The sequence below is a fragment of the Arachis duranensis genome, chromosome 8, assembly GCF_000817695.3.
Source record: "Arachis duranensis cultivar V14167 chromosome 8, aradu.V14167.gnm2.J7QH, whole genome shotgun sequence".
NCBI classification, from domain to species: Eukaryota; Viridiplantae; Streptophyta; class Magnoliopsida; order Fabales; family Fabaceae; genus Arachis; species Arachis duranensis.
The window spans coordinates 1,458,618-1,485,792 of NC_029779.3; the positions used below are offsets into that span (position 1 = coordinate 1,458,618).

The following is a 27,175-nucleotide window of genomic DNA, read 5'->3' on the forward strand; positions in this document are numbered from 1 at the left end:
CGTACCAATGGCCACTTGTCACGCATGCAGCAACCCAGCCAGTGAACCCCTTTCCAAAACGCATAAACCCCAACCATCCATCCCAAATACCTCACTTCGCGTAGAACCTCATCCTCCAGCCATCCATCCCTTTCAAAAACCCCATTCTTCCTTCCCTTTCTTCCATTGAGCCAAAAATCAAGAAGAAGTTGTTATAAGGAGGAGAAATAAAAATCAATAATGCCAAGGAGATCAAGAATAAAAGATGTTAATCGTCCAGAATTATAAATTGTTAATTATCTTGGTCATCTTAATTATGTAAATTTTTTTATTAAATAATTTAATTTAATGTAAATAGTAATAATAATATTAAAGTTTACTAATGCATTTGCCACCCCTGCCACATCTGTCTGTATAGTGCCGTCAGCTTCATCTTTGTCTCCACCTGGATCAACGACTTTATAGTTACTTTCGAACTCCTCCTCGTTGTCACTATTATAATCTTTCAACTCAATATTTCGGTCTGCTTCAGATTGTTCGAACTCAATATACAGCTCGATGAATGATATCTGTGAGCGAGTTTCCATGAACACTGAAAGCATATCTTACATGCTCGCTTCATCGGTTACATATTTGGTTTGAAACTAAATGAATCCACCAAATACAGATATAGGATACCTGTAAAAAATGCACGACACTCTCCTAGATATTTGAGAATCTATTTTCTCACAAATTACACCTTTTAATTCTTCAAACGACAATGTGAATGGAATAACGATATTTAACGAATTTTCACACAAATTTCACTCCTTTAGCTGTTTGTAACAAAATATGACCATGATAATAAACTTTTAACATCATTCTATCATCCATTATGATATATTCACATCAAACGCTCTCAATATTAGTAAAGTTGTTGTCGAAACAATGAAGAAGAAGTTGCTATCAAAAGAATGAAGAAGAAGAAAGAACCAAAGGAATTTCAGAAGAGAGAATCGAGAGACGAAGAAGAAATGAAGACTTCAGCTAATGTTGGGTATATATAAAACCAGAAATCGGACGGTCTGACCGCATTTCAACTGGGTTAAATTTTATAAAGAACTAAAATCGGACCGTCCGATTTTGGTCATATATGAATTCAAAATTATAGCATCCATCAAATTGGACCGTCTGATTTTAGTAACATACGAATTAAAATTTTTAGCTACAGGTAATGAAATGGTCCGATTAACATATTCAAAAAAAATTTTCACACACAAATCGGACCGTCAATTTGTTTTTTCTTTTCTGTCGCAAAGAAATCGGACGGTCCAATTTATTCCCCTTAACGTCAAAAAAGTAACGCCATCACAATACTATATTAACCCCTCAAACCTCCAAAATACTGAGTTATACACTCTTCATTGTCATATTAAAATAATGAGCCAAAAAGCACACGCTAAATTTTTGTTTATAATACTAGTATATGTTACTCCTTTATTCTTTTCTCCAATGTGGGAATTAGTTCACAAATAATCGAAGTAATGTAAGCAGTTTTTGTTTAAGGGAATGATTCCAAAATTAATCACCTCTATCATTATTGTAAAGGGTACAATTTTCTTTTCCACTTGTCTGTATAAAAAGTGGTATATGTAGTAAACAATATATAAGGAGCCAATGAGAATACCAAATAACGTAAACAATACATATGTTGGATGTTCAATTTATTAAGTGTGCAGATGGTTATCCTAATGTTAGGATTTAAGAAGTAATTTTGGGTGGAGTATTTTTTTTACTTTATTGAATCATTTTTAGAATCCATTATTCACATTGTGAACAAAAGTTATTGTTTACCTAACAAAACCGTTTTATACGCATCATATTAATGTTTCATGACTAAAAATTATACATAGACTATAAAACAGTGACAACTGTGTTCCTATTACATCACATCATGGTAACCCACTTGGAACTCGAGATTCTGGGAACTTTCCACACCCCATACAATACTATTTTTATTCCTTGATTATTTCAACAAAATGCAGCGTGATTAGAAGCTGCTTCTAATTGTGATGAGCGAGTCCAATATTTGTTGTGCAACCATACAGAATCAGCTTCTACAGAGTACCCATCTTGATTACAGTTCAAACTAAAATATTCATGAGTTCTGTTCTTTATGTCAAGAATTTCATACCCAAAACTAGCTTCACGGAATGCCAAATAGCTTGGTTGGGGATCAGTCATGTTGCACCACACCATTGAAGCACAAAATTAAACTACTGAGTGCAGGTATTTTCAAGAAAAATTACAAAAAAAATATCATAAGAGACCATATGCAGTTACGCAGTAGCTAATCCTTCTAAGTTTTCTCCATCTCCAATAATTATGTAAACAGGGACAGATTAGTCATTGATCGATTTGCACAACCCATTTACAATATCATATGCAATATTTGACACACGTTCCTGCATCAAAGATTTGTTAGTAAAATGATGCATAGCACTAACATTAGTGAGAATCAAGTGAATTTTTAGATGATTATGTCAGAAAGAACTTACAGATCTTTCATAGGCATGAACATGGCAAGCAAATACAAGATTCACTTCATACTCCACAAATCCCTTCTCATATATTTCTCTAATGGGCTCCCCTTCCATATAGTGAGTGACATAACTATTATATATTGGAGAATGCATAAGAACAATTAGCCAAGGTGTCTCTATTCTGTTCACCTTGGGTAGCTCCTTTTCAAGCCATTTGAATTGAGTAGTATATTTTCCTTTAAAAAGAAAAAGAACCAACATGATATTGTGTATCTGTGATGTTGTGAATAGTGCTGGCAAACCATTAGTCTTACCAAAAACTGAGTAAGAAGACATAACAATGACATAAGGTGAAGCTCTCTTGATAAAATACCACAATGGAGAGGTACTCCTTGATGCTTTGTTTGGTACATGGTAGCGAGATGTATAAGGGTTGAATGCTCTAGTTTCACCATGCATAGGATTCACTTACAAAAATTGTGTCGTAATTTTGCTTTAGTCAATGCAAGTATATGTATATATAACATTAAGATTAACATACAAATTGAGGAGTAAAATCGATTTCATGATTCCCTGCAGTCCAAATCCAAGGTTGATCGGCAGCAATTCTCTAAGTGAACCTTCCCCAGGTATCCCATCTGGTGTTATCATAAAATGGATAGTCAGTTCACTCATTTGTATAAGAGATATCTCCAACATACAATATTGCCTATCCCTTCAACTGGTTCAATTCATAATGCTAAGTGTTGTGTTTGAATTGTAAGTTTGGCCTAGATCCTCTGCAGGTCAATAATGCCACATCAAAACAAAACAGTTTGCGCATGCAAGTCTATCCTATAACTATAAGCAAGCAAGCATGCATAAGGTTACCGATGAGGCCAAATGTTTAAGGAATATCAGGCCCAAGAGGGGGTGGGTTTCTGAACCAAAATTGGCAAGTGGTGTTGCCTATTTCGACCACATAGTAATACTTAGTGTCAAACTATTTTTAGTCAATCACAAAATGTAACCACAAAGACCCAGTGGATGATGTTATTGTTAAACAAATATGATATTAAAGCCACTGACCTCCAAATCTTATGTCTGCAGAAGTATAATTGAAGAACTTGTAGGTAAAGAAATAGCCATGAGCCTACAATTTATTGGATTCTTGTTCCTCAGGCCAGTAAGTGACAAAGCTTGAACTAGGCTCATGTGGGGTGATCCTAGAGACGATGATACATTTGTCCACATGATCTTCTTGTGTTATATGAACCTGTTTATATATGTCCAATCAAATTCCACAACTTTAAATGATGTAATAAAAGAAAGAGAATGAGGAAGATAAGGAATTGGAATATATACCTGCTAAGGAGCATTGCAACCACTGAAAACTTGGAAGACATCATTGTCTAATGGCATATTCAGTGATAAATAATCATTTCTAACAAACTTACTGCTCCATCCACCATTGCAGAAGCAAATTTGTCTAATACTAAATGTAGAAACCGGTAAAGCTATAGGGAGAAAGGGGATTGAGAGATATTCTATTTTCCTTTTTGTTGATTCATTCAAAACATACCAGATATTATATTAGTGTATGGTTCATGATTAAATTAATGATAAAGTAACTGTAGTAGGTTGTTAGCAGTTAACAGATGGAATATTTAAGATGGAATGTTTAGAAACTTGGAATATACTATTAGTGATAGTGACACGCACTGCTTCCTATATTACAAATTACAATGGTGGCAAGTCAGCCACGTGCCCACACTATAAGCTTCTCAAAAGTCAAACTGTCCCCACGAATTAATAATCAATCACATGCTACACACTGCTATCTTTCTTAGTGGGCTTGTAGTCATTCAACTTACTTTTTTTTTCTTCACAAACACCGATAATATTCGAAAATGATATGATACAATCAGGCCAACAAATAAATGATATTTTAGCAAGTAAAAAAGTGAGAAAGGAATGTTACAACGGCTAGGGAAAAAGGAATGTTATGAAGGGAAGGAAATAAATGAACCAAAAAAAATGAGGGGGAAGGACATATGTCTAGAAGGTATTTTTTTTGGTATTAAGGGTAGTTATTAGATTCAATTTGGAGATTATGATAGGGCAGCATTTCTATGAATACAGGGCTGCTATTATACTAATACTATTTTTATTCACTATTTTATTGAAAGTGAATGTTACGGTGTAGAAGAAAAATTTCTTCTACACCTATAGAAAACACATGTCATATTGATGTGAAAGAATATTTGAGAGTAAGTCACGTTAGACTATAAAGACTTTGGACAGTCGCTGCAACATTGCAGGGGTTCTGTAGGTGGTTAGGTGGGAAACACTAAAAGAGTAGGTGTTTGTTATAGAATTAAGCATGATTTAGTTAAAAGTTTAATTACTTTGTTGGTCTCTATAGTTTCGAAAAATTTTCAATTAGGTCGTTATACTTTTTTACCGTTTAATTGAGTTCTTGCACCATTTTTTTTCAATTAAGTCCCTCTTAGCAGTAATTGGCTTAATTTTATAGGGACTCAATTTGTAACACCCTACCACGCTAAGCTTTACGCTTAAGCCGTAAAACAGAGGTGGTGTGGTATTACGACCTCTAAAATAAAATAAGTACATATAATAGCAGAAGAATTATAATATGCTAGGAGCCGCGAAGAAAAGAGGAAACAAAATCGCAAAATAAAAGCGCAACGCTCAAGGAACGGGTTAACCTGCGTGCTAAGGAAACCATAACTATTAAACATACGATAACAGAAGTAGGAATAGAGTGCCAAAGATACAAAATAACAAGCTCCTAACTCAGCCTGCGAAGTCAAGACTGGCCGGAGAATATTTACATATATATACATACATATCCAGAACCCAAAAGTACCTATACACAATCCTGCCTCTCCATAAACCTCTAGGAGGATCAAAAGAACAAGTTATGCGGAGAGAAAACCAAGTATATATATACACATCATAGCATAACAAAATAACCCTGTAACCACTCCGCTTCAAGGGTCCAGACGCCTAACGAGATGTCTCTCGATACATACAAACAGTAAACCCAAAATGACCCAGAACTACTCCGCTTCAAGATTCCAAATGCCTAGCGAGGAGTCTCTCGACCTGCATCTGAAAACAACAACACAGTATGGTCCGGTTCTCAGCATGGTAAAGGTGCCATGCACATAATATATAAGGTCCTGGGAATGCCAGAGGCAATCCTAGAACGCCGACACTCAGATTATAGAGCTTAAAGTATTAAATAGAAGCCATAAAAGGTGGTTTACTAAGGATATTTAAACCTAACTTAACTTAACCTTAAATCTAAATCCCATTCTGTCATTCCTCCTTACCTCCAACTCCATCATGCATTTTCACAGACAGGTAAACAAACAAAGGCAAGCACAAGAAGGTTACAAGTACTGCAGATAACAAATATACATTTAACATGGCAAGTACATTTAGGCACACCCAAATAAAGCACAAGCAGGTAATTCAAGTAATATGCATATGATACATGCCTGTCCTATGGCCGATGAGGCTCATCTGTCAGTTATCCAGCCAACTCGACAAGTCTGAATTGTACTTAGACTGTCCCCCGACGTGCATCCCCAAGAGTCTATGCATAGTTTTTCTCAAATAATCAATAATACTCAATGAGGGTAACATTCCCGGGAATTTATATAGTGCCCGATCACACACTTACGTCGTAGGGTCAACAGAGTATCGAGTTTTCAACCTGGTACACGTGGTGGCAAGCCACGGCACTTAATCCAGGGAATCTCGTATCTCAGATTATTCAAATTCATAAGCCAATATAAATAATTCAATTATAATTCATCAACTTCAACATCATTCTCAATCGCATTTCATTCATCATCATACATCAATCCTTATCCTTCATTATCACACATCCCATTCCGCATCAATCATATTCAATCCTTATCCTTCATTATCACAGGTCTCTTTCCGTCCATCTATAGTTCCATTTCAAAACATAATTCATCCCTTTCTAAATGAATCAAACTTAAAACATACTCATTTTCTTAATAACTCAAAAACAAACCATATAACCTTTGAATCTAATTTTGTTTTAAATAATCATATAAACAAAATCTCTAATTTTTTATAAAATTTCGGCAGCATCTCCTCTAAAACTCGGACTTTGCCACCCTTTTTGGGTCCAAACCTGCTTCCTTTTCAATTCAACATATCCTTCCTCATTATCATAACAATCTCCACAAAAAATCTACCTCAGATCAACAATTAAACTCATACAATATTCAAATCCAACAACCAAAATTCAACTAAGAATCATAGTTCACAAATCTTAGGCTTTTAACACAAAATACCTCATTATCACAACAACCTCCACAATGGTTATACCTCAAATCAATAATTCACCAAATCACCAATTAATCCACAAGCACCAACCAAATATACTTGACAATAAATTACTAAACATTAACATATACCTGCATTCTAACTTATCCTATGGTTATCTAGCCTATGTTTTCACAGAACATTATATATTAAATGCAAGAAACTTAAACCATACCTTAGCCAATTTCCACGTAACGACCAAAGCTATTTATTCAAAACCAAGACAGCCCCTCAAAACTTAACTAATCCGCTTCCTCCAAGTTCCAGTATTCACAATTTCAATCTCCAATTATTTATTCACAACCTAATACACATTCATAACACATATATATATAATTTAATACTCAAAGCTCAAATTCAATGAAAATAAAATAGAATTATCGTATCCTCACCTTACCCAAGCTTCACATAAGCAAGAGTGAACGTTTCTCTCAAGCTAATTGGATCCTAAAACATCAGAAATCAAAGAAATTCAATATTCCCACTTTAAATTCGAAAATTGGGGGAAGATGAAGCTGAGAGTGATTAAACAAGTTACCAATAAAATTGTTCCGGTAAAAATGTAGAGCTCGATGCGGTGGACGCGTGGCCGCAAACGGTGCGGCAATCGGAGCTCAGACGGAGAAGTTACGGGAGTTGGAATGTTACCGTAAGGGTTCGGGAGTGTTTTTCTCCTCCCTGGGCATTTTCACGCTGCAGCTGGTGAAATGGAGAAGAAGGGCTTTCGGGCTCATTAAAAGTGTGGGTCCGGTTGGACCGACAGTCCGGTTCGGCCCGTTCGGTCCAATTTTGGACCGTTTTCTTCGAAATTGGTGTCAAAATTCTCGTTTCGATGAGTTTTATCCTAATTTAATATAATATTCACATTTCTAATCCTCCTTATTAAAAACTAATTTATTAACTAATTTAACCAGGGTTTACACAATTTAAAAAAAAATTGGTGCAGAGACCCAAATAAAAGGAAAAAAAGTGTAGGAATCCAATTAAAAAAAACTTTTGTTGCAAGGACTCAATTAAAAGAAAAAAAGTATAGGGACCTAATTAAAAATTTTGCGAAACTATAGGGACCAACAGAATAATTAAACCTTAGTTAAATCTAATAACATGTGGTTAATTTACTAGGTCGGGTCCTACTTGACATGAATTTGAATTACCTTTTAGACCTTGTAATTTTCTTGTATCATATAGTGTATATGAAAGATTTTTTTAGACCATGAAGAGTAGTTTTAGATGGGTTTAGTGATTATATTGTGGGCCTAAAAAATTTAGAGAAATTATTAATATTGTGATTAATAAATAAGAAGAAGATTCAATTGTTCTAAAAAATTAATTTTAAGTTAATTTTATAATTATAAATATAATTTTTTTATACAAATATGTAACTATATTTTTATATATATAGAGAAAAAAATATTATTTTTAAATAACAAGCATCAAAATTAATTATTTTTAATTGTGAAACATATTTAACACTTAATCAACTGTAAAAGAGCGATTAACAATAATTTAGAATTTAGAAGATTTTCATAATGACGAAATGGAAATTGAATTCTTATGTGTGTTCTGACGAAAGGGTTAAATTCTCGCCGAGGATGTTGTGCTTTGATGATGTTAATTAAGGATGACGTGAGTAAGTAAATCATTTGGTTAACATGAAAACATTAAGCATTGAGATTTTAAGATGCTATGTTGAAATATTAACATGTCTTGTTGAATTAATGTGATTTTAAACATAAATTACCTTTAGATTAATGTTATAATATTGTTTGATATGTAAAAAATTAGTATTTTGTTACGAAGAAAACATAGCCAAGGGTTTAGTATTTGCCAGTGTCCTGTGGGTTTAGGGTTTTGAAATGAAAAAGAAACGTTTAGGGTTTGAAAGAATAAGGAGAATAAAAACCCTATTTTGATAGCCTCTCTCTCTATTCCCTATCCTTACTCTTTGTCGCCCACAATATATGTGACTTCTGAGTTGAAACGGTTGAATTTTCAAGACTATATACAAAAAAAGAAGAAAAAGCATAATTAATACATATTTAATTTTATATTTAAATCACTTAAATAATTACTAACAGTAAGAAAATAATTTTATATTTCAGTCATTATTACTCTGTTAATTGGCGATAAGCAGCTGCTGTAGTCACTAACTACACTGCATTATGGGACCAATTATATTACAACTGTATGTACATTTGAACCTTAAATTTGTAGAAATATCTCCCTAAATTTCAGTGTATTGTTCAACAATGTAAGGGTAGCAATGGGTAAGGTAGGATACGGGTTTGAACCCATCCCTAACCCTACCCGTGGGTTGAATTTGTTACTAAAACTCAACCCTATCCTACTTGCGGGTATCCGACCTTACTTGTAAATTTTCACAAATATGCAATATTATTAAACCTAATAAGCATGCAAATTAAAAATTCAATACAAACAACACAATCGTCCCATAAAACAACATAACCATCAAATGTTCAATTCTACATAAAAGCCTTAAATTAAATTAATAACACAAATACAAATAAAATATTGTGATATAATATTATATTTATATATAACTAAAAACATATAATCAATTTTCATATAAACAAAATTATTAAATTATCAATTGATGATCTTGACTCAATGGTAAAAATTTTTTGCACTAAGTGAGTGGTTGGTGATGCCTTTTGGCTTAACCAGTGCTCCTACAACCTTTTGTACCTTGATGAACGAGATCTTTCGTCCTGATCTTAATCGATTTGTAAAGGTCTACTTGGATGGCATTGTTGTCTATAGCAATACCTTGGAGGAACATATAGAACACTTACGAACCGTGTTCAAGATCTTACGAGAGAATAACCTAGATGTAAAAAAGGAAAAGTGCTATTTTTCAAGGGACGAAGTCCACTTTTTGGGACACATCATTAAAGATGGAACTCTCTGCATGGATCAAGAAAAGGTGGAGGCTATCAAAGAGTGGGAGCCACCAAACAAGGTATCTGAATTGAGGTAATTATTTGGGTTGGCTAATTACTATCGGAGGTTTATCAAGGGATACTCTGCCACGGCTGCATCATTAAATGATCTTCTCAAGAAGAATCTCTCTTGGAATGGTTAAAGAAGTGTCAAAAGACCTTTGATGAGTTGAAGGCTACTATCACAGAAGAACCAGTACTAGCACTGCCTGACTACTCAAAGGTGTTTGAAGTTCATACTGATGCTTCTGACTATGCTATTGGAGGGTTTCTAATACAAGAAGGACATCCTGTTGCCTTTGAGAGTCGTAAGTTGAATGATACAAAAAGGTAATATGCTGTCCAAGAAAAGAAGATGACTATGGTGGTGCATTATCTGAGAACTTGGCATCACTACTTGCTTGGTTCACACTTCATCGTCAAGATAGACAATGTGGCTACAAGCTACTTCCAAACTCAGAAGAAGTAAAGCCCCAAACAAGCTAGGTGACAAGATTTTTTGGCTAAGTTTGATTTCGAATTTGAATACAAGCCTGGCAAGATTAATGTGGTAGCAGATGCGTTGAGCCGCAAGGCTGAGTTGGCAGCCATTTTCATGGTCGAAGGAGATATTTTGCATACCATCAAGGAAGGGTTGCATCATGATCCATTAGCCAAGAAATTAGTAGAATTGGGTAGAGAAGGTAAGATTAAATGATCTTGGCTAGAAGACAACCTTTTCTACACCAAAGGGAGAAGACTCTACGTCCCCAAGTAGAAAAATCTAAGGAGAAAGCTAGTGAAAGAATTCCACGTCACCAAATTGGCTGGTCACCAAGGTCAACGAAGGACCTTGGCACTTATTTAATCTTTCTATTATTGGCATCAAATGAGGGATGAAGTGGAGAGTTATGTGAAGACTTGTCTTGTGTGCCAACAAGATAAGATTAAAAACAAGACACTAAGTGGATTGTTGGAACCTCTGCCACCGCTAGAGCGACCATGAAAAAGTATGTCTTTAGATTTTATCTCTGCCTTACCAAAGTCCTAGGGGTTTGGATCTATTGTGGTAGTGGATCAATTTTCGAAGTATGCTACCTTTATACCTACCCCTACTGGACTGCACTGCAGAGGAAACAACATGACTATTCTTCAAAAATGTAGCGAAATAATGGGGATCGCCTAAGAGTATCATTAGTGATCGAGATCCACGCTTCACCAGGACGACTATGGACAGAACTGTTCAAACTCCTTGGGTTGGAGCTCCATTTATCAACAAGCTTCTATCCTTAAACCGATGGGCAGACTAAGAGAGTGAATACCTTACTCGAGTGTTACTTGAGGCATTTTGTAAGTGCTAATCAGAAGGATTGGACAAAACTCTTAGACATTGCTAGTTCTCATACAATTTGCAAAGAAGCGAGTTCACAGGGAAGAGTATATTCGAGATTGTGACCGGACAATAGCTGCTTACACCACATACACTCTCTTTCTTCCTTTTACTCAAGGAAGAGCCCTAAATCTTATCATATGATTAAGTTATGGGAAGAACAAGCAGATGTCACTCGTTCATATCTCGACGAAGCTGCAAAGAGGATGAAGAAATAGGCAGATAAGAAGATGAGACATGCAAGCTATCAAGTCGGAGACAAGGTAATGATTAAACTTCTTCCATAATAATTCAAATCCTTTTGCAAGGTTCATAAGGACTTAATTAGAAAATACAAAAGGCCATTTGAGATTATTGGACGTGTTAGGGAGGTTGTTTACAAAGTACAATTCCCTCTCTCTATGAAGATCCACCCCGTCTTCCATGTGAGTATGCTTAAACCATATCATGAAGACCAAGATGAACCGAGTAGAGGTGACTTGAGTAGTGCTCTGCCTGTGGTGATTAGATCCTTTGATAAAGAAATCGAAGAGATCTTAGCTAATTACATCATGCGATGAAGAGAACTACCACTAAGTATCCAATACTTGATCAAGTGGTAAGGACTCTCGATAACCGAAGCTAACTGGAAAGCTCGTGAAGATCTATGGCAATTCCAAGAACACCTAGAGCGCTATCATAAACAGAATGGAACGAGGATGTCTGCGCATTAGGTGAGGGAGAATGTCATGGTAAATTTTAGAATGTTAGATTTAACGGTGTTTATATAGTTTTCTGAAGTGTTTGAGAATGCTCTATATGGTTTCGGAATGTTCTAGAATGTCCTAGAAGGTCTTGGAATACCTTAGAAGGTTCTAGAAGACACTGGAAGGTAATAGAATAATCTAGAAGTGTGAATGTATATAGAAGTATGAATAGTATTATGAAATAATCTAGAAATATTTAGAAAAATATGGTAAGACAGATATTTGTAGTGAATGTTCTAGATGATCAATCTAAACCGTTGATTAGATTTAATTTTAACCATCCATTGAGGAGGTGAATGACTATATATAGGGGGGTGAGAGTTAGAGTCTGGGAGTGTGAGTCATTTGTAACATACACTTGAGTAACAAAGTGTTCTTTCCACCAAAACTTTCTTTCTCTTGTGTTCTTAGCTTTCTTACTAAATACTAAAAGTTAGGTTGACTTAGTCTTAACTCAAGAAGTTGAGTAAATCCGAATACCGACACGATAAAATTGAAGTATGTCTAAAGCTGTGACAATATGCAACCCAAAACCACTTGTAAGTTTGTGTAATATGATTTTTCTTTTAATTTTTATGTATCTATACTGAAAAGCTATTAATTAATCGAGTTTAGGACACAATTATACTACTCTAAGATTGAAAATCACAAATTTCTACTTATAATAATAAGAAGAATTTTGTCTTTAAAATTACAAAATAAAAGACTCATATGATAATGTTACATGATTAATTAAGTTATTTAGTAGCTAAATTCAACTAAGTTAATTAGTTTAACAACTTAAGAATTGATAATCAAAAGTTTTAGTTAAAGAAAAATCAAAGGCGACGAAGAAGGGAAGACATAAGAAGAAGAAAGACTTGGTCGGATCTAATTATAAAAATAACTTTCTCACTTAACATTTTTCAAACTCATATACCTTTTTCATTTATTTAATATCACTAAAATTTTAAAATATTATATTTCTTATAAAAAATTTTAATTTGGTTTTTGGACTTAAATCATAATTATAATTTTCATGAGATTTAAAAATAAATAATATAATTAATTTTAGAGTACATATTAAAAATATTTTAGGACTACAATAATTTCTCTAATTGTTATTACTAATGTAGAATAATGTAAGTTTAGTGAGTGAAAGAAAATAATAATACAAAAATAAAAATCGTAGAAAGCATTCTATACAGTAAATAGTATTTAAATATTTTGGGTGTATATAAAATAATAGAGAAATTGAAGATGATGTAAAACATAGGATATAAGTAAGCTCGTCAAAGTAGTGTAATGCGTGTCTGATCTTATTGCGTTGCCATTAAACCGAGTATGTTATATGGTGTAATGAGCATGAAGATAAGTCAAGTGTGGAAGAGATAAGGAAGTTGAGATGGATGACCGGTCACACATGTATGAATAAAATAAGAAATTGACGAATATATAAGAGAGAAAACTGGAGTAGTATTTATTGTTGAAGAGATGATAAAATCTCGTCTCAACTGATTTAAACATGTAAGAAAAAGATTGACAAAGCATATGATCAAAAGGTTGAATGAAATGTAAGGTAGACACGAGACAAATAGTATAAAAAGACCAAAAAATATCATACATGAGATTATCGAAAGAGATTTTCATGTAAATAATATTAAACTTGTTTACTATAGACATGATAGATAGATTTAATTGGCGTCATGTGAAAGCGTCATATGATCCACATAATTTACTGATACTACCTAATGTGATAAGGATTTATTGATGTTGTTGTATTACTAATATACCTATAATTTCATGTTTCTATAAATTAAATTAAATATAAATAATAATTATAACTATAAAATTAGTCAAAATCAAAATATTCTTATTGGAATCTTAAAAGCTTATAAGTTATATATTAAAGATATTTTTTAAAAAAAATACATACCTAACTTTTATATTTCTATTATTCATATTATTTTTTATAAATTATACATTATAAAATATTATATTTTTAAAAAATTATACATCATACCTCAATCTAACATTGACATTGTATTAGAAACTCAGATAAGATAAGTATAGTCGAAGGATACACTACAACAATATAGATTATATTTGAGGATTATATGTGTCAAAAAAGAATTAAAATTCATCAAAAAAATAATTTTTGACACTATTTTAACTATGAAAATATGTTAATAAAAGTTGTGTCAAAAATAGTATTTTTAACATATAAGTAATTGTGAAAAAAGTTTAATCTTATTTTGATAATTATTGGCCGTCAAAAATAATGTTAAAAAATTTGAGAATATATTTTTTGTGATACTTATTAACCGTCAAAAATACTATTTATTTTGACACTTATTGACCATAAAAAATTCTCAACAATAATTTTTTACAATTATTAACCGTGAAATATACTATATCATGGATATTTTTTGACAATTTTTTACCATAAAAAAAACTCGATCATATTTTTTTTTGACATTCATTATTATAAAAGTTAAGATTTCACCTATTATTTATTTTTTAAATAAAAATGACTATAATAATAGACAAAATAAAATTCTACCACTGTGACATGAATATGCTTTTACTTTATCATACATAATCATTGTATAAAATTAAACAAAAGCTTTGCAATTTTGATCATTGATCATGATTCAAAACTAGTACAAATAGCATTCTTTATTTAGCATTTGATAAGTATATCAACAACAATTAACACCAAGTACCAAAATCAATACTCAATATCATAATATCATATTAATGTTCTTTTTTGTATAGTGCTATATGAATTATACATAAACTCATCAAAGTCTTGAGCATTAATCAAGTGAAGTAGGATTGTTATCACTTTGAACTATAGGCAACCTTCCATCCAATAGTTGCTCAAGTATTCCTGCCATATGATCTACTTTTTTCTTCAAATCTTCCACCTCTATTTTAGAGTCTTCATATTTTTTTAAAGGGTTAGTTAACAGAGAAAAAGAGAATATATTAGTCATCTAATTTTTTTTTAAAAAATGCTAATAGAATATTACTAGTTAACAGGGAAAGAAAGAGGGATTGATTTGACAGTGAGAAAAATTAATAGATCAAGATCTCTCCTATAAAGAGAAAAAGAAAAAATGCTAACAGAGAAAAAGAGAAATATTACTAACCCTTTACTTTCTAAGCTCTTTATTATTAGGAGAAAGTAAAGGGTTAGTTAACAGAGAAAAAGAGAATATATTAGTCATCTAATTTATTTTAAAATAAAATGCTAATAGAATATTACTAGTTAACAGGGAAAGAAAGAGAGATTGATTTGACAGTGAGAAAAATTAATAGATCAATATCTCTCCTATAAATTAAATGAAGGATTAAATAATATTAAAATAAAAGCTATTCTATTATACAAGTGAACAGCTTAATGGTGAAAAAAATTTGGCAAAATTAAAAATTACTAGTGAGTTTCTAAACATTTGAATGAAATTAAGCTACAACTCTTAATTCAGAAAAAAAAAATGATCAAATGGTAAGTGGTCAGATGTAACATGAATTTAGTCCTTGGTTTTTGCTGGTTTTAGGGAGATATAGTCGGTTAATTTCTAAGGCTTAATTAAACAACATTATAGTCACTGTCTTTAATTTCTTTTGTTTTTTATTTTTTCTAAAGGACCAAAATATATGACCATAAATAAATAGACAAGTAATTAATATCCCAAATGTACATAAGAAATTGTTAGCATTAAAATTTGGTAACTAATGTATGATCTAGTTATTACTGGAAAGAGTAACGTGTGTTTATTAATAAAAAAGAGTGTATATGAAGGATCTGCTGCAGCTATACGAAACCAATCCAGCTTTAGTGCAAGAGGTATATTTCCTAATCAAGGAGAGTTACAAAGATCAGAATTTTTATTCTTTCCTATTCGTGAATGGAAATTATTTTTTACTACTTGGTAAATGTGTACTTTAATTTGATGTATCAAATTTTATCTGAATTTAGCTACTTGTGACTGTGACCTTAATTAGAAAATTGATAAACTTTCAACAAAGCTAAAGGGAACAACTGAGCGTGCTAACACCTATACTACTGAGGAAGTGATATATCCCATGGACAAAATGATATGCCTTTGTAATGTAACAGTGCGCCGTATTTGCCAAACGCACACCAAGGTACTTCTAAGTTTGTTATTACATACAGTGATGTGTGTGTTTATATATATCTTGATTACCTTTTTGTTTTTGATCACAAATTTTATCACAAAAATAGCAGAGGCAAAGAGGCAGAGCAGAAAAGAGAGAATGCATAGCAGAAGCACAAGTAGAAGTCTATTTGTTATAGAACACTATTTAAACAAGTCATGAAAGATATTCTAATCCTAAATATTGAGAGCGACGAAAGTGTATACCTCAGAATAATTATAGTTAGATGTGGATTCAGCCGTAAAAAATTACTTGACAGGCAAAGAGAGAAGTGAGAATTAACATTGACTCCTCCAAAGTAAGCATGAATATGTCACTTAATACAGAGTCATACATAGAAAACATAGCAAATTATAGAATATTCAGCATTACCAAACAATAATAAACAAGAAAAATGCATTCTAGAAGACTATAAATGACCTTAACAATTACAATTCACATAAATAAGCAATAATAAAAAAATACTTGTCTCAGTTGGTTGACTTTGTTTCTTTAATAGCAATTTGGAAGCCATTGATAAAATTGTTTGACCTACATTAAGCAACTATACAAATAAGCAATATCACTAATGCAAACTAATATATTATAGAAATTCAAACTCTATACATATATATATAGAAATCCAAACTCTCAAAATAAAGTTAGATACTCCTATTTGATATGAACCTGTGGTTTAGGAAAAAGAACAAACACATGGTGTACAAAAATTAGAAAGAATAAAAATAAAAGATTAGAAGTCAAATTAGATAAAACATAAAATGAATAGAACTCTAAAACAGAACAAACAATAGCATTGCATCACTAAGTCACAGTTATCTTTCTCTCATTTTTTTATTATGAATAAAAAAATAGAAAAATTAAATGAGAAAGAGCAAAAACTTTACCAAAATTACAGATTAATTTTCACAAATCAGCTATGAGGAACAAATAAAAAGTACAAATCATAGAACAGTTCAATAAGAAGTCAAATCAGAAAATATAAATTAGGGAATAGATCTGAGAATCTGAACTTACCTTAATACGTATAGTATAAGAAGTTTGAATAAAAAAATTTTGAAATCTGAAGCATCAAAACAAAAATTAAATCAGATTTATGAAAGAATAAAATATTTTGAGAGAGGAAAAAGAAATACCTAACAAGACTAAGTTGATTTTGGAGCTGAAGAATGAGATGAATCTTGAAATTGAAGAGTAAACTGAGATTTTGAATATGAAGAATGAGTAGTGGAATCCAAAACTAAGAGCCGGAGCCAAGGAAAGAAGAGGAGCAGGTGATCCCAAATTTGACGGAAGAAAAAAAGAGAAACAGGGTCGTTGATAAGAGAAGAAGAGGAATAGTGGTAAGCTGAAAATAAAGACCGTCAAAAATAAACAATAATTTTTCACGGTCAAATTATGTATCAAAACAAATATGATAATTTGACATTTGTAATATTTGTTAAATATATATATTAATTTTTATATTTAATTATGATTGTAAAAAAAAAATGTTAAAATAGCTCTTTTTTCTTGTAGTGATAGGAGCCGGCCTATAACAAACACCTAATTGAAAGCTAATTATTGATAATTGGTTATAGGCGGCAGTGAGTTTGACTAGTGAGAAACAAATTTAGTTAGCAATGCATGTCACCATGCATCACTTATTGGTGTATTGAGCAACTACTTCATGTATATATATGACGTACGCTTCCATTTGTTACCCGTAAAATTCAGGAATTGAGTTTCTGCCGCACATAGGCAGATATCCATAATATTGCAGCATAGCCAGCCACCACAAAATACCAACTCCGAACCAAAGCCGTGTGAGTTGTTATATATTTATATATATACTAGCAGGGAAAACATGATTGTAGAACCATTAGTCGGTTAAGTTTTTTTCTTTTTTGATTTTGTTTATATTAATTATAAATTAGTTCTAATAATATAAAACTGTATGTTCATCATATTATTTAACATTCTTTACTTAACTATCATGTTGATTAGATGCCGTGTGTATTTGCTTCGTTACCCCTTTTGAGTTTTAAGGCACTCGATTGACATGCAATGCATGCTGAAATGTACACATAATACATATAGATTTCTTGCATAATGCATAATATATGAAGTCAATAATTTGAGGCAAAGAACAACATAGAAGTCAACAGTCCCTTTAATTCTGAGGACTCATATTAAAGTGTAGTCAACTAAGTTATTGTGAAAGAAATTATATTCAATAAATATACTCCAAAGTCCAAATTCGTTGAATACAACCAAATATGAGTAGATATTTTCTTCTGGTAGTGAAAATATAGAAGGAAAGTAATAATTTGAAAATATTTTGTGATCATATTTTTTGATGAAATATTTAAGAATATAAAATAAGTTGAAAATAGACAAATTGTTTTATCCAGTTGCATTATCTCAATTTAATGGATGTACATATATAATTTCCAGTTGTATACAACCATAAACTGATACATTTTTGCATCCTCTCTCTTCTTCAATAGAGGATGGAATGGAGTAGTGATCTTGTAAGCAACAGTCGCGTGGATGTGCAGGGTAGGATCGCCAACAAGCGAACAACGGGAGGATGGAAGGCGTCACCCTTTATCATAGGTACGGATCGGATATATGAGAAACTAGATTCAAAATTATGTTTACCTAAAATTATATATGAAATGGGAGTTTGTTTGTTCGTTTGATTTGGCAGTGAACGAGGTGGTGGAGAGGTTGGCGTTTTTCGCAGTAGGAGTGAATATGGTGAATTACTTTATTTCAGTAATGCATCAGTCGCTTCCAGACGCAGCTTCGCACGCCTCCCAGTGGGCTGGCGCTGCTTATGTCTTTACGCTTCTCGGAGCCTTCCTTGCTGACGCTTATTTCGGTCGCTTTCGGACTATCCTCATCTTCTCCTCCAGCTATGCCATTGTAACTTTTCTTTTTTCCTTCCTTTTCTTTTTATGTTAAGTCTTTAGACTGTTAGACATGTATTTTAGACTAAAATATAAATAAATTTCTAAAGATTCATATTTTGAATGACTTAATTAAAAAAAAAAATACCAATAAAATCATTTATAATAATAAATGTGAATAAAAATTAGTTTAAATTAAAATTTTTTAGTTTAATCATAAATATTAATTTAAAAATAATGTGTCTATATTTATTATTTTAAAGAATTTTATTACTTTTTTTAAAATTTATCTGTTCAAAATATAAAATTTTTAAAATTTATTTATTGTTTTACTCCTTTTATTTATTTTTATCTAATATTGTAAAGTATAATCTTTTATTCTATATTGTTTAAACGAAATAAAAAAAAAACTTCTTGAAAAAAGTTATATATACTTGACAATATTAATTAAAACAAATTAAAAAAAATTCATTCTCGATAACTGATTATTTTTTAATTTGCTTCCCCTTGTACTACCGAACAATTAAATTTTAATATTTTTGTATTCACTTATGTTCACAGAAAAACATTATAGGTATAAATTTGGGTTTTTTATGTGATTGATAAAAAAATTAAAAGTATAAAATTTTTTATATTATAAAAAATTTACAAAAAATTATAAAACATTATGCATATATATATATATATATATCGAAAGTAATTCATCAAATAAGTTTTATAACGTGAAAGAGATCTTTACAAATGCAATTGATACTTGAAGGTAGAGGAGAGTTTATGATCCGTGATGATAGAAGTCATAAAAATATTTAAAAAGATTTTTTAGATTCTCAAGTTATAATCACAGTTAAGGATATTGTTGTTGATGATGTCAAATACAAGTTTCAAGAGATTGTAGATTCGGATCCTCAAGATATTAAAGACATTGTTGTCGATGAGATGGAGATCAATAGAATTTGCAAAATGAGGTGACAATTATGCACAAGAATTTAATCACTTTTATGAGACAAAAGTTGTATAGATAGTGAACTCTGAGAATGTTATCACCAGAGGGTGGAGGAGGTGTACGTTGAAAAAGAAAAATAAAGAACATATACTTAATTATGATGGTTAACATTCAACTTAATTATAATTATAGATATTATATAAATCATAGAGTAATTTACCTTTTATGTCAAGCTACGCATAGATAGTGTAGCTGGTTTTGTTGATTCTGCGAATTGCATGCATGATGCAGGGTATGGTTATGCTGACACTCTCAGCTTCACTAAGCAATCTGCACCCACAGCAACACAAAGAAGCAACCAAAGACCAAAATGCATTCCTGTACGGTGCATTGGCCCTCATTGCACTGGGCACAGGTGGAATCAAGCCATGTGTCTCTTCCTTCGGCGCCGACCAATTCGACGAGGGAGACGACAAAGAAGTTGTACACAAGTCTGCATTCTTCAACTGGTTCTTCTTCGCCATCAACACTGGCGCTCTCTTTGGAATCACTGTACCAGTTTATGTGCAGGAGCAGGTAGGGTGGTCTTGGGGCTTTGGAATACCCACCATCTTCATGTTTTGCTCCATTCTTATCCTACTTCTTGGTGTCCGTTACTACCGTTTTCAAAAACCTATGGGAAGCCCCTTCACTAGGTTTCTACAAGTCATGGTAGCCTCCTTCAGGAACCATCTTAAAGGAGTCAAACTAGGTATTGATACTCCTCTTTATGAGGTCCAAACCCCAAACTCTAACATCGTTGGTGCTAGTAAGCTACCGCACACTCAACAATACAGGTGAGCTTATCTATTTTCAACTCCAGAGTACTTAAAGTTCATAATATTTCATTCTCCAAATAAAATTTTGTCTTTATATGTCTTTATATTTAATAATTTTTAATTATCAATTTTCACTTATGTGTAAAGATAACTGCATATGAATTTATGATATATCTACTTTCATTAATTTTAGTTGCGTCAATAACACTAACTCATTTGAAAATGAATGGAATTCTGTTTCTTTAGTTTTCTTGACAAGGCTGCAGTGATAGTGGACCCAGAAGGGACAAACAGAAGAAACAGATGGGAGATATGCACAGTGACACAGGTGGAAGAGTTCAAATCATTCATCAGAGTCCTTCCAGTGTGGGCATCCACCATTGCTCTAGCTCTGACTTATTCTCAACAGTCAACCTTCTTCATAAGCCAAGCAAACATAAGCAACCGAAACCTGAGCAGCAAATTCATTATCCCTGCAGGTTCTGTGCCGGTATTCGCCGCCATCAACGCAGTGATAGTGGTCCCAATCTACGAGAAGTTGGTAGTCCCATTCCTCAGGAAGCGCACAGGGCATCCACGTGGCCTCACATCGCTGCAACGAATGGGAGTGGGACTCTTCATATCGATCTTTGCCATGGCTTCAGCTGCATTAGTGGAAAAGAAAAGACGCGAGCACTACCCCGAAAGGAATAGCATTAGCGTGTTCTGGTTGTTCCCTCAGTACTTCATGATTGGGTGTGCAGAGGTATTCACTTACGTGGGGCAGTTGGAGTTCTTCTACGACGAAGCGACGGATGGGACTAGAAGCATTAGCAGTGCAATGTTTCTGTGCGAGTTTGGGATCGGAAGCTGGTTGAACAGTGTGTTGGTGCAGATCATTGAAGGTGCCACTGGTGGAGGAAACAGAGGGTGGTTGAGGAACGATCTTAATGCGAGTAGATTGGATTACTTTTATTGGATCGTAACTGCTTTCAATGCTCTCAACTTCATCGTCTACGTATTCGTCGCCTATTCTTACAAAGGGAAAGGGAAACCACGTACCTAGCTAGTGTCTAGTGACATGTCACATTCTTTGACTTTGACTTTGACTTTGAAATTCTTTACTACTATTATTTGTTGAAATCACAATAACTACGTGAATGTTCAAAGCCTTCATTCTTCTGATTTCAAGCCAATTGGCTTCAAACAGGAATTACAGTATTATTATGAATTTTTTACTAGCTAGCTCATTCACAGTTGATTGCAACTAATAGAGGAAGTAAGAGCAATATAAATAAAGATCAAGATCAAGCTAAAGCCTAGTGATTGTCTTAGGAAAATCAGTTACTAGCTGTTTTCTGTTATATAACAGAATTATGTAAGCTTGCTATATATAGTACCTTGTAGTTGCTTCTGTAATCAATCTATAATCATCATTCAATACAATACAATACAATACATTTCATTCTCCTTTACTCTTTAGTTTCCATATCCTCTCTCAATTCCTATTACCAACAAATGTCACTAAATAATTCTAATGTTCAAATTATGTTGTATCCAAATTATACCCTACAAATATATCTGCTATAGAATTCTAGATATAGTCTACTTTTCTTTGCAGAATAACATGCTGTGAAGGTTAGACCAATAATCTTTGGAGGAAAGGGGAGAGGTAAACTGGTAAATCACTTATCTAAATATGATAGAATTGTGAATTGTCAATTTCTTGGGTCGTTGCACAGAGTAGTCAGTTTAAGCCTAAGGCTTTAAGCTTTAGCATTTTACCTATGAATGATTGCAACAGTTCTACAAGGGTTATCGTACTTTTAGCTTTTAGTCCCATTTAATTTTATCTTCCAACAGAAATATCTTTCGGCGCATAATGTGAAACTTCTCCCTTCTATACTATGCCACACCATGCACTTTCTTTAAAAAGTGCTCTAAGACTAAGAGTAGTATGAAATACGACAAAGAATTTAATTTATGCTCTATCACGGAATTTAAATTATATTACTAGTAGTGTTAAAGGGTAAGTATATTTGATAATTTATAGTCATTAATTAGTTATTATTAATATTTTTAATGGTATAAAAATTATATCTAATAATATAAGATTATACACTTTTTTTATAGTTAAATATTAAATAAATTTTAATAAAAATACTATTCTTAAAACTTTTTCTTATATTAATATATTTGCGAAAACTAATTATATATATTGCACTCATTTGGTTTTCATAATAAACCAATATATACTCTTCAATCTTTTTTATATAATATAAAATTTCTATGGAAGATAAAAAAGTATCAGTCAATATTATACATATATATTGTTGCCTGAACGAGTTTTGGCTCAAATGTTGTATTTGAATTAACATTAATAACATTTTTATTTTTTTAAATTAAAAATGTTTACCCCTAACTAACAATTTTTTTTTAAAAGAGATGCATCATCTTGCTGGGGACAACGCAGCTATGCAGTGGCAGTTTGACAGGGCTAGTACCAGTGCAAAGGATAAAACGGGATGTCGTCTATAAAGAGGAAACTAAAGAAGCTCGCGAGGAGAAAAAGTTCAAACTAAAGTAAGGAAAAGTAACTACCAATATTGAATAATGTCAGTAAAGTAAACTTTTAAGAAATGGGAGGCTTAACTCGATCGATATGATGTATGATCACGGATCCCATCTATCATTCCTTTCTCTTTATCGACGCATGTGATCAATATAGGGATCTGTCACGTTAGGTAAATAAACCATGCTACTATTTACCACGAATTTTGTCAAATAGCTTGTATCTTGCACAAGAATTAGTTCACGTTAGCTGTGTTTTCAGGTTTAGATTGGTAGAATGTTAGTAGCAGTGTAGCACAGTTTATTTATGCGGTTTCTATACGGTATATATATAGGTGACTTCTATGGTGATTTTTTCTTATGGTGACTATGGTGATTAAGGTGATTAAATTAGATCAACCAATGCAATGTTGGCATGTGGCATATTTAGCACAAATAGAAGGTAAACTTTGACATAGTTGACCATGATAAATTGACTAATAAAAAAAATGAAAAAAGATAAAAATTTTGGATATTAATTAAGAGTTATAAACAACTAACTAAATCATCCCAAAAAAATGTAAGAAATTGAAAAATACAAAAAATAAAAAGATTGGTTCAAAAGGTTCCACAACATCTAAAAATCATCAAAAGTAGGCTAAAAGTCTTCCATATTTTTCCACGTCGAAAGTCACGGTTTTCTTAACTTGTTTCTCGTCTCTAATAAGCCAATGGAACTTGCAATCTGGCTACTGAGTTCGTTTTGAACATCCGCTGTATCTACAAATGCACCATTTTCCACAAATACCCTCACTGCTTTTTTTTTGTCATGGCCTTCATGAAGACATACCCAACTAAAAATCTGAACCTGATGAGAACATGCCCCTTCTTCCTCATCAATCCGCCGAAGACGCTTATGAGTTGCCGCTGTTCTTTCGAACACTTCTAACTGAAACTTCTTCCAGTGGCTCCAAGTCCCAAGATACGGTGTTTCGAGTTTCAGTAAAAGAACATACGTATTCATTTTCTGTTGGTACGTTACTCCACCATGGTGATGCTTCTTATCCAGTAGAACATCAAGACTTTTATTTTAAAAAGAAGCAAAAATTATTTTTCAGTTGTAAAATTATATAAATACTTTCCCAGCAAACTTACAAAAATTACTGTGTTTATCTTTAATTGCATATTCCTCAACGACATTATTTCGTTCATTCCTAAAAAATTTTTGGGACCAGATGCTATGATGTTATTAGTGAATCAAAGCATGATCACCGTTAGTCACCAGTATCCAACCACCAAAAAACTCGCCATATATAATACATGTGTATGCCATAAAGCTAAGTGTACATATGGCATTTAAAAAAAGTGCTGTGTAATTTATTTATATAATAAGATTTTACTTGGAATATGCAGTAGAGGATAAATTAAACGTAAATTAAATTGGTAGAAAATGAGTAAAACACACACATATATGTGCGGTCGGCCATTGGTAGTGCACATGATACATATGCATCTCCAATAATTAATTCTGCTGGCTTCTTTTTTGGCCTGTCAATGTCATTTTATAAAACCCACTAGGCACGAGTGCCTTTATTTGTTATTACTTATTGGAAAAATATTTGGAACAAAAGGTTATCACCCAAAAATTAAATAAAATTACATTAATTTATATTAATAATTAATTTTAAATTTAAAAAATTTAAAATTTAAAAAATTTAAAATTAATTAAATAAACCTAATTAAAATTTATAAAAACTTTTTTTTTCTCATATTAACCTACTCACTTCTAACAATCACACACACCGACTTCTCTCTCTCACCAATGCGGACGCACTGATCGTAAGATTCAGAAAACACTGATGAATTTGCTTAATCAACTAGATTGATTTGATCAGCTTGAAAAGGTACAGCATGCTTCATTTACTTTGTTTTTATTTGGAGACCACCGTATAGTTTAGAAACATTTTTTCTCTTTCTTGTAGCAATTTAGAAGGATTAAAAACTTTATCTTGGAGACCACCGTATGGTTTAAAAATACTTGCGACATGTTCCAGCTGGAGGTTGGGATCCTGAGGTCCAATTGGCTGGACGGTGCTAACTACTTGGGCCAAGAGACAATTGATAATTTTGTTTGCAATGTTTGGGAGAAAGCTGATTTCATTGTTTATATGAAGATGTTGCCCTGTGTTTTGGGATATTAGGTACCATTTTGATGATTAAAGAGACTGCAACCTACACAATTACAAAATTATAAAAAAAACATTTATTTAATATAAAAAAACATCCTAATACTTAACAAAAGAAACATTCAATTATATTTTAGCAAAAATAATTAAATATCTATAAAATTTAAAAAATAAATATGAAATTCTTAAAAAAATAGAGACATTCACATTTGCAATACAAAAAAATTCGAAAAATATATAAAAGAACATCCATTTAGTATGAAAAAGAATCATTCTGATACTTAGCAGAAGAAACATCCATATATATTAAATTCATCTAAAAGTATTTCGCTGGTTTTTGACTAATACCCTTTTAGTTCTTACAATTGCTCTTACTTATTTGGGTCTGTCACGCTTTCGCGGATTATACGAGCATGCACCACCAATCTAAGCAATGATGTTAAATTAGAGATAGATCATATCGTTTCATTAGATTAAATCCGACCACAATGATTATACCGTTTGAGTAGTAGTGTGATAGTGATGACAGTTACCTTATGGCTTAGCAAAAATCTTGATGCTTAGCCAGCTTTAATAATTTTTAAACAATATACAATAAGTGAGTACTGTATTGAAAGATGTGGTGTTGTTCGTCTGTTAAATTATTTATATATGTGGGTCTTTGTTACATTACCTTCCCCTTCTATCTCATAATGATGTCTAGCATATATCTCATATATATATTTACTATCTTAATTTTTTAAATTTTAAAATAAAAAATAAAGGAAATTGACTTAGTTAACTTATGGTGTAGTTGATTCTCTGTACTTTAAAAAAAAAAAAAACATTAATTAAGTTGAATAATTAACAAAAGAGAAAACAATGCAATCAAGAAGAAAAACCCATCATTCATCATCATACACACACAAGCAGCGTGACATTACAATAAAGTAGTAGTAATGTATATAACCGATATGGTTGCTTCGTTTTCGTTTTCTTGTCCCGGAAAAGCAACGCTATAATAATAATAACTTAGCATGAAGTTAGGGTTTTTGAAGTTGATCAAACATTTTCCGTTGAGGAAGGAAGAAGAGGCTGAGTAAGAGATGATTTGGCATGGCTTGCGGGCCTGATGCTACTGTGCTCTGGACCAGAAGCAATGACATGTTGCGATTGAGATGCAAATTTCTTCTCTTCGGATTTACCCCACAGGACTAGGTACAGACCCACTACGATCAAAACTGCTCCAATGATCCTATACATCCACAACAACCATGCATAACTCTTTTAATATCAATCACATGCATAACAATGATTCCTTTCCCTTGTAAATAAACTAATTAAGTATGTTCCTCCTCTACTTTTTGAAGAAAATACAAGAGAAGGAATAAAAATATAGAATTATTTATTAAATTAAAGTCAGTGACCTAGACTTTTTCAAAAAAGAAAATTGTACGAACTTTTTAATAAGCCTCTAGAACGTGGAATCATTATTGAAAGAAGCCTTTGATTCGAGTGTGTATGTTTTTGTTTGGTATAGTCGACTTCTTTTTGTAAAAGAAAGTTAAGGAGGGCTAGAAGCCTTCACCTTTAGGATGCTTTTGTACCCGCTAGGTCCTGTTTTAGAGTTTAATTTTAGGTAGATACTTTTATGGATATATTTTACAAAAATTATTATCACACTAATATCAACTACCAATATATTTGTATATAAATACATG

General features: G+C 32.3%; 2 protein-coding genes, 2 long non-coding RNA genes and 1 pseudogene across 4 annotated transcripts in view; 1 reads left to right on the plus strand and 4 right to left on the minus strand.

The window, feature by feature from the left end:
- Window positions 1-1,989: 1,989 nt before the first annotated feature.
- Window positions 1,990-5,110, minus strand: LOC107459990 (purple acid phosphatase 2-like; annotated as a pseudogene).
- A 1,934-nt stretch (window positions 5,111-7,044) lies between these two features.
- Window positions 7,045-7,554, minus strand: LOC107460007 (uncharacterized). The gene is made up of 3 exons (XR_001586390.3): window positions 7,408-7,554; window positions 7,262-7,316; window positions 7,045-7,173 (listed from the first exon to the last, which is right to left on the minus strand). It is a non-coding gene; the product is annotated as an uncharacterized LOC107460007 (long non-coding RNA).
- A 7,893-nt stretch (window positions 7,555-15,447) lies between these two features.
- LOC107460006 (uncharacterized) lies at window positions 15,448-17,488 on the minus strand. Its single transcript, XR_001586389.3, has 3 exons — window positions 17,242-17,488; window positions 17,123-17,168; window positions 15,448-16,639 (listed from the first exon to the last, which is right to left on the minus strand). It is a non-coding gene; the product is annotated as an uncharacterized LOC107460006 (long non-coding RNA).
- Window positions 17,489-18,597: 1,109 nt separating this feature from the next.
- LOC107459991 (protein NRT1/ PTR FAMILY 8.2) lies at window positions 18,598-21,805 on the plus strand. The gene is made up of 4 exons (XM_016078308.3): window positions 18,598-18,703; window positions 18,798-19,015; window positions 20,234-20,778; window positions 21,007-21,805. Exons 1-4 carry the CDS (start codon window positions 18,598-18,600, stop codon window positions 21,803-21,805), a joined length of 1,668 nt encoding a protein of 555 aa, XP_015933794.1.
- Window positions 21,806-26,337: 4,532 nt separating this feature from the next.
- The window catches only part of LOC107460084 (protein WALLS ARE THIN 1), a 2,394-nt gene continuing 1,556 nt past the window's right edge, over window positions 26,338-27,175 (minus strand). Inside the window, exon 4 of the mRNA XM_016078407.3 lies at window positions 26,338-26,709. Coding sequence (XP_015933893.1) covers window positions 26,517-26,709 — 193 coding nt within the window. The 3' untranslated portion in view covers window positions 26,338-26,516. The remainder of the gene's footprint in view (window positions 26,710-27,175) is intronic.

What these genes read in the sequence shown, in the direction of transcription:
- LOC107459991 (XM_016078308.3), top strand. Translation starts at nt 18,598, where the DNA reads ATGGAATGGAGTAGTGATCTTGTAAGCAACAGTCGCGTGGATGTGCAG. An exon ending in GGCGTCACCCTTTATCATAG is followed by an intron (nt 18,704 to 18,797) that starts GTACGGATCGGA and finishes TTGATTTGGCAG; the next exon opens with TGAACGAGGTGGTGGAGAGG. An exon ending in CCGCACACTCAACAATACAG is followed by an intron (nt 20,779 to 21,006) that starts GTGAGCTTATCT and finishes CTGTTTCTTTAG; the next exon opens with TTTTCTTGACAAGGCTGCAG.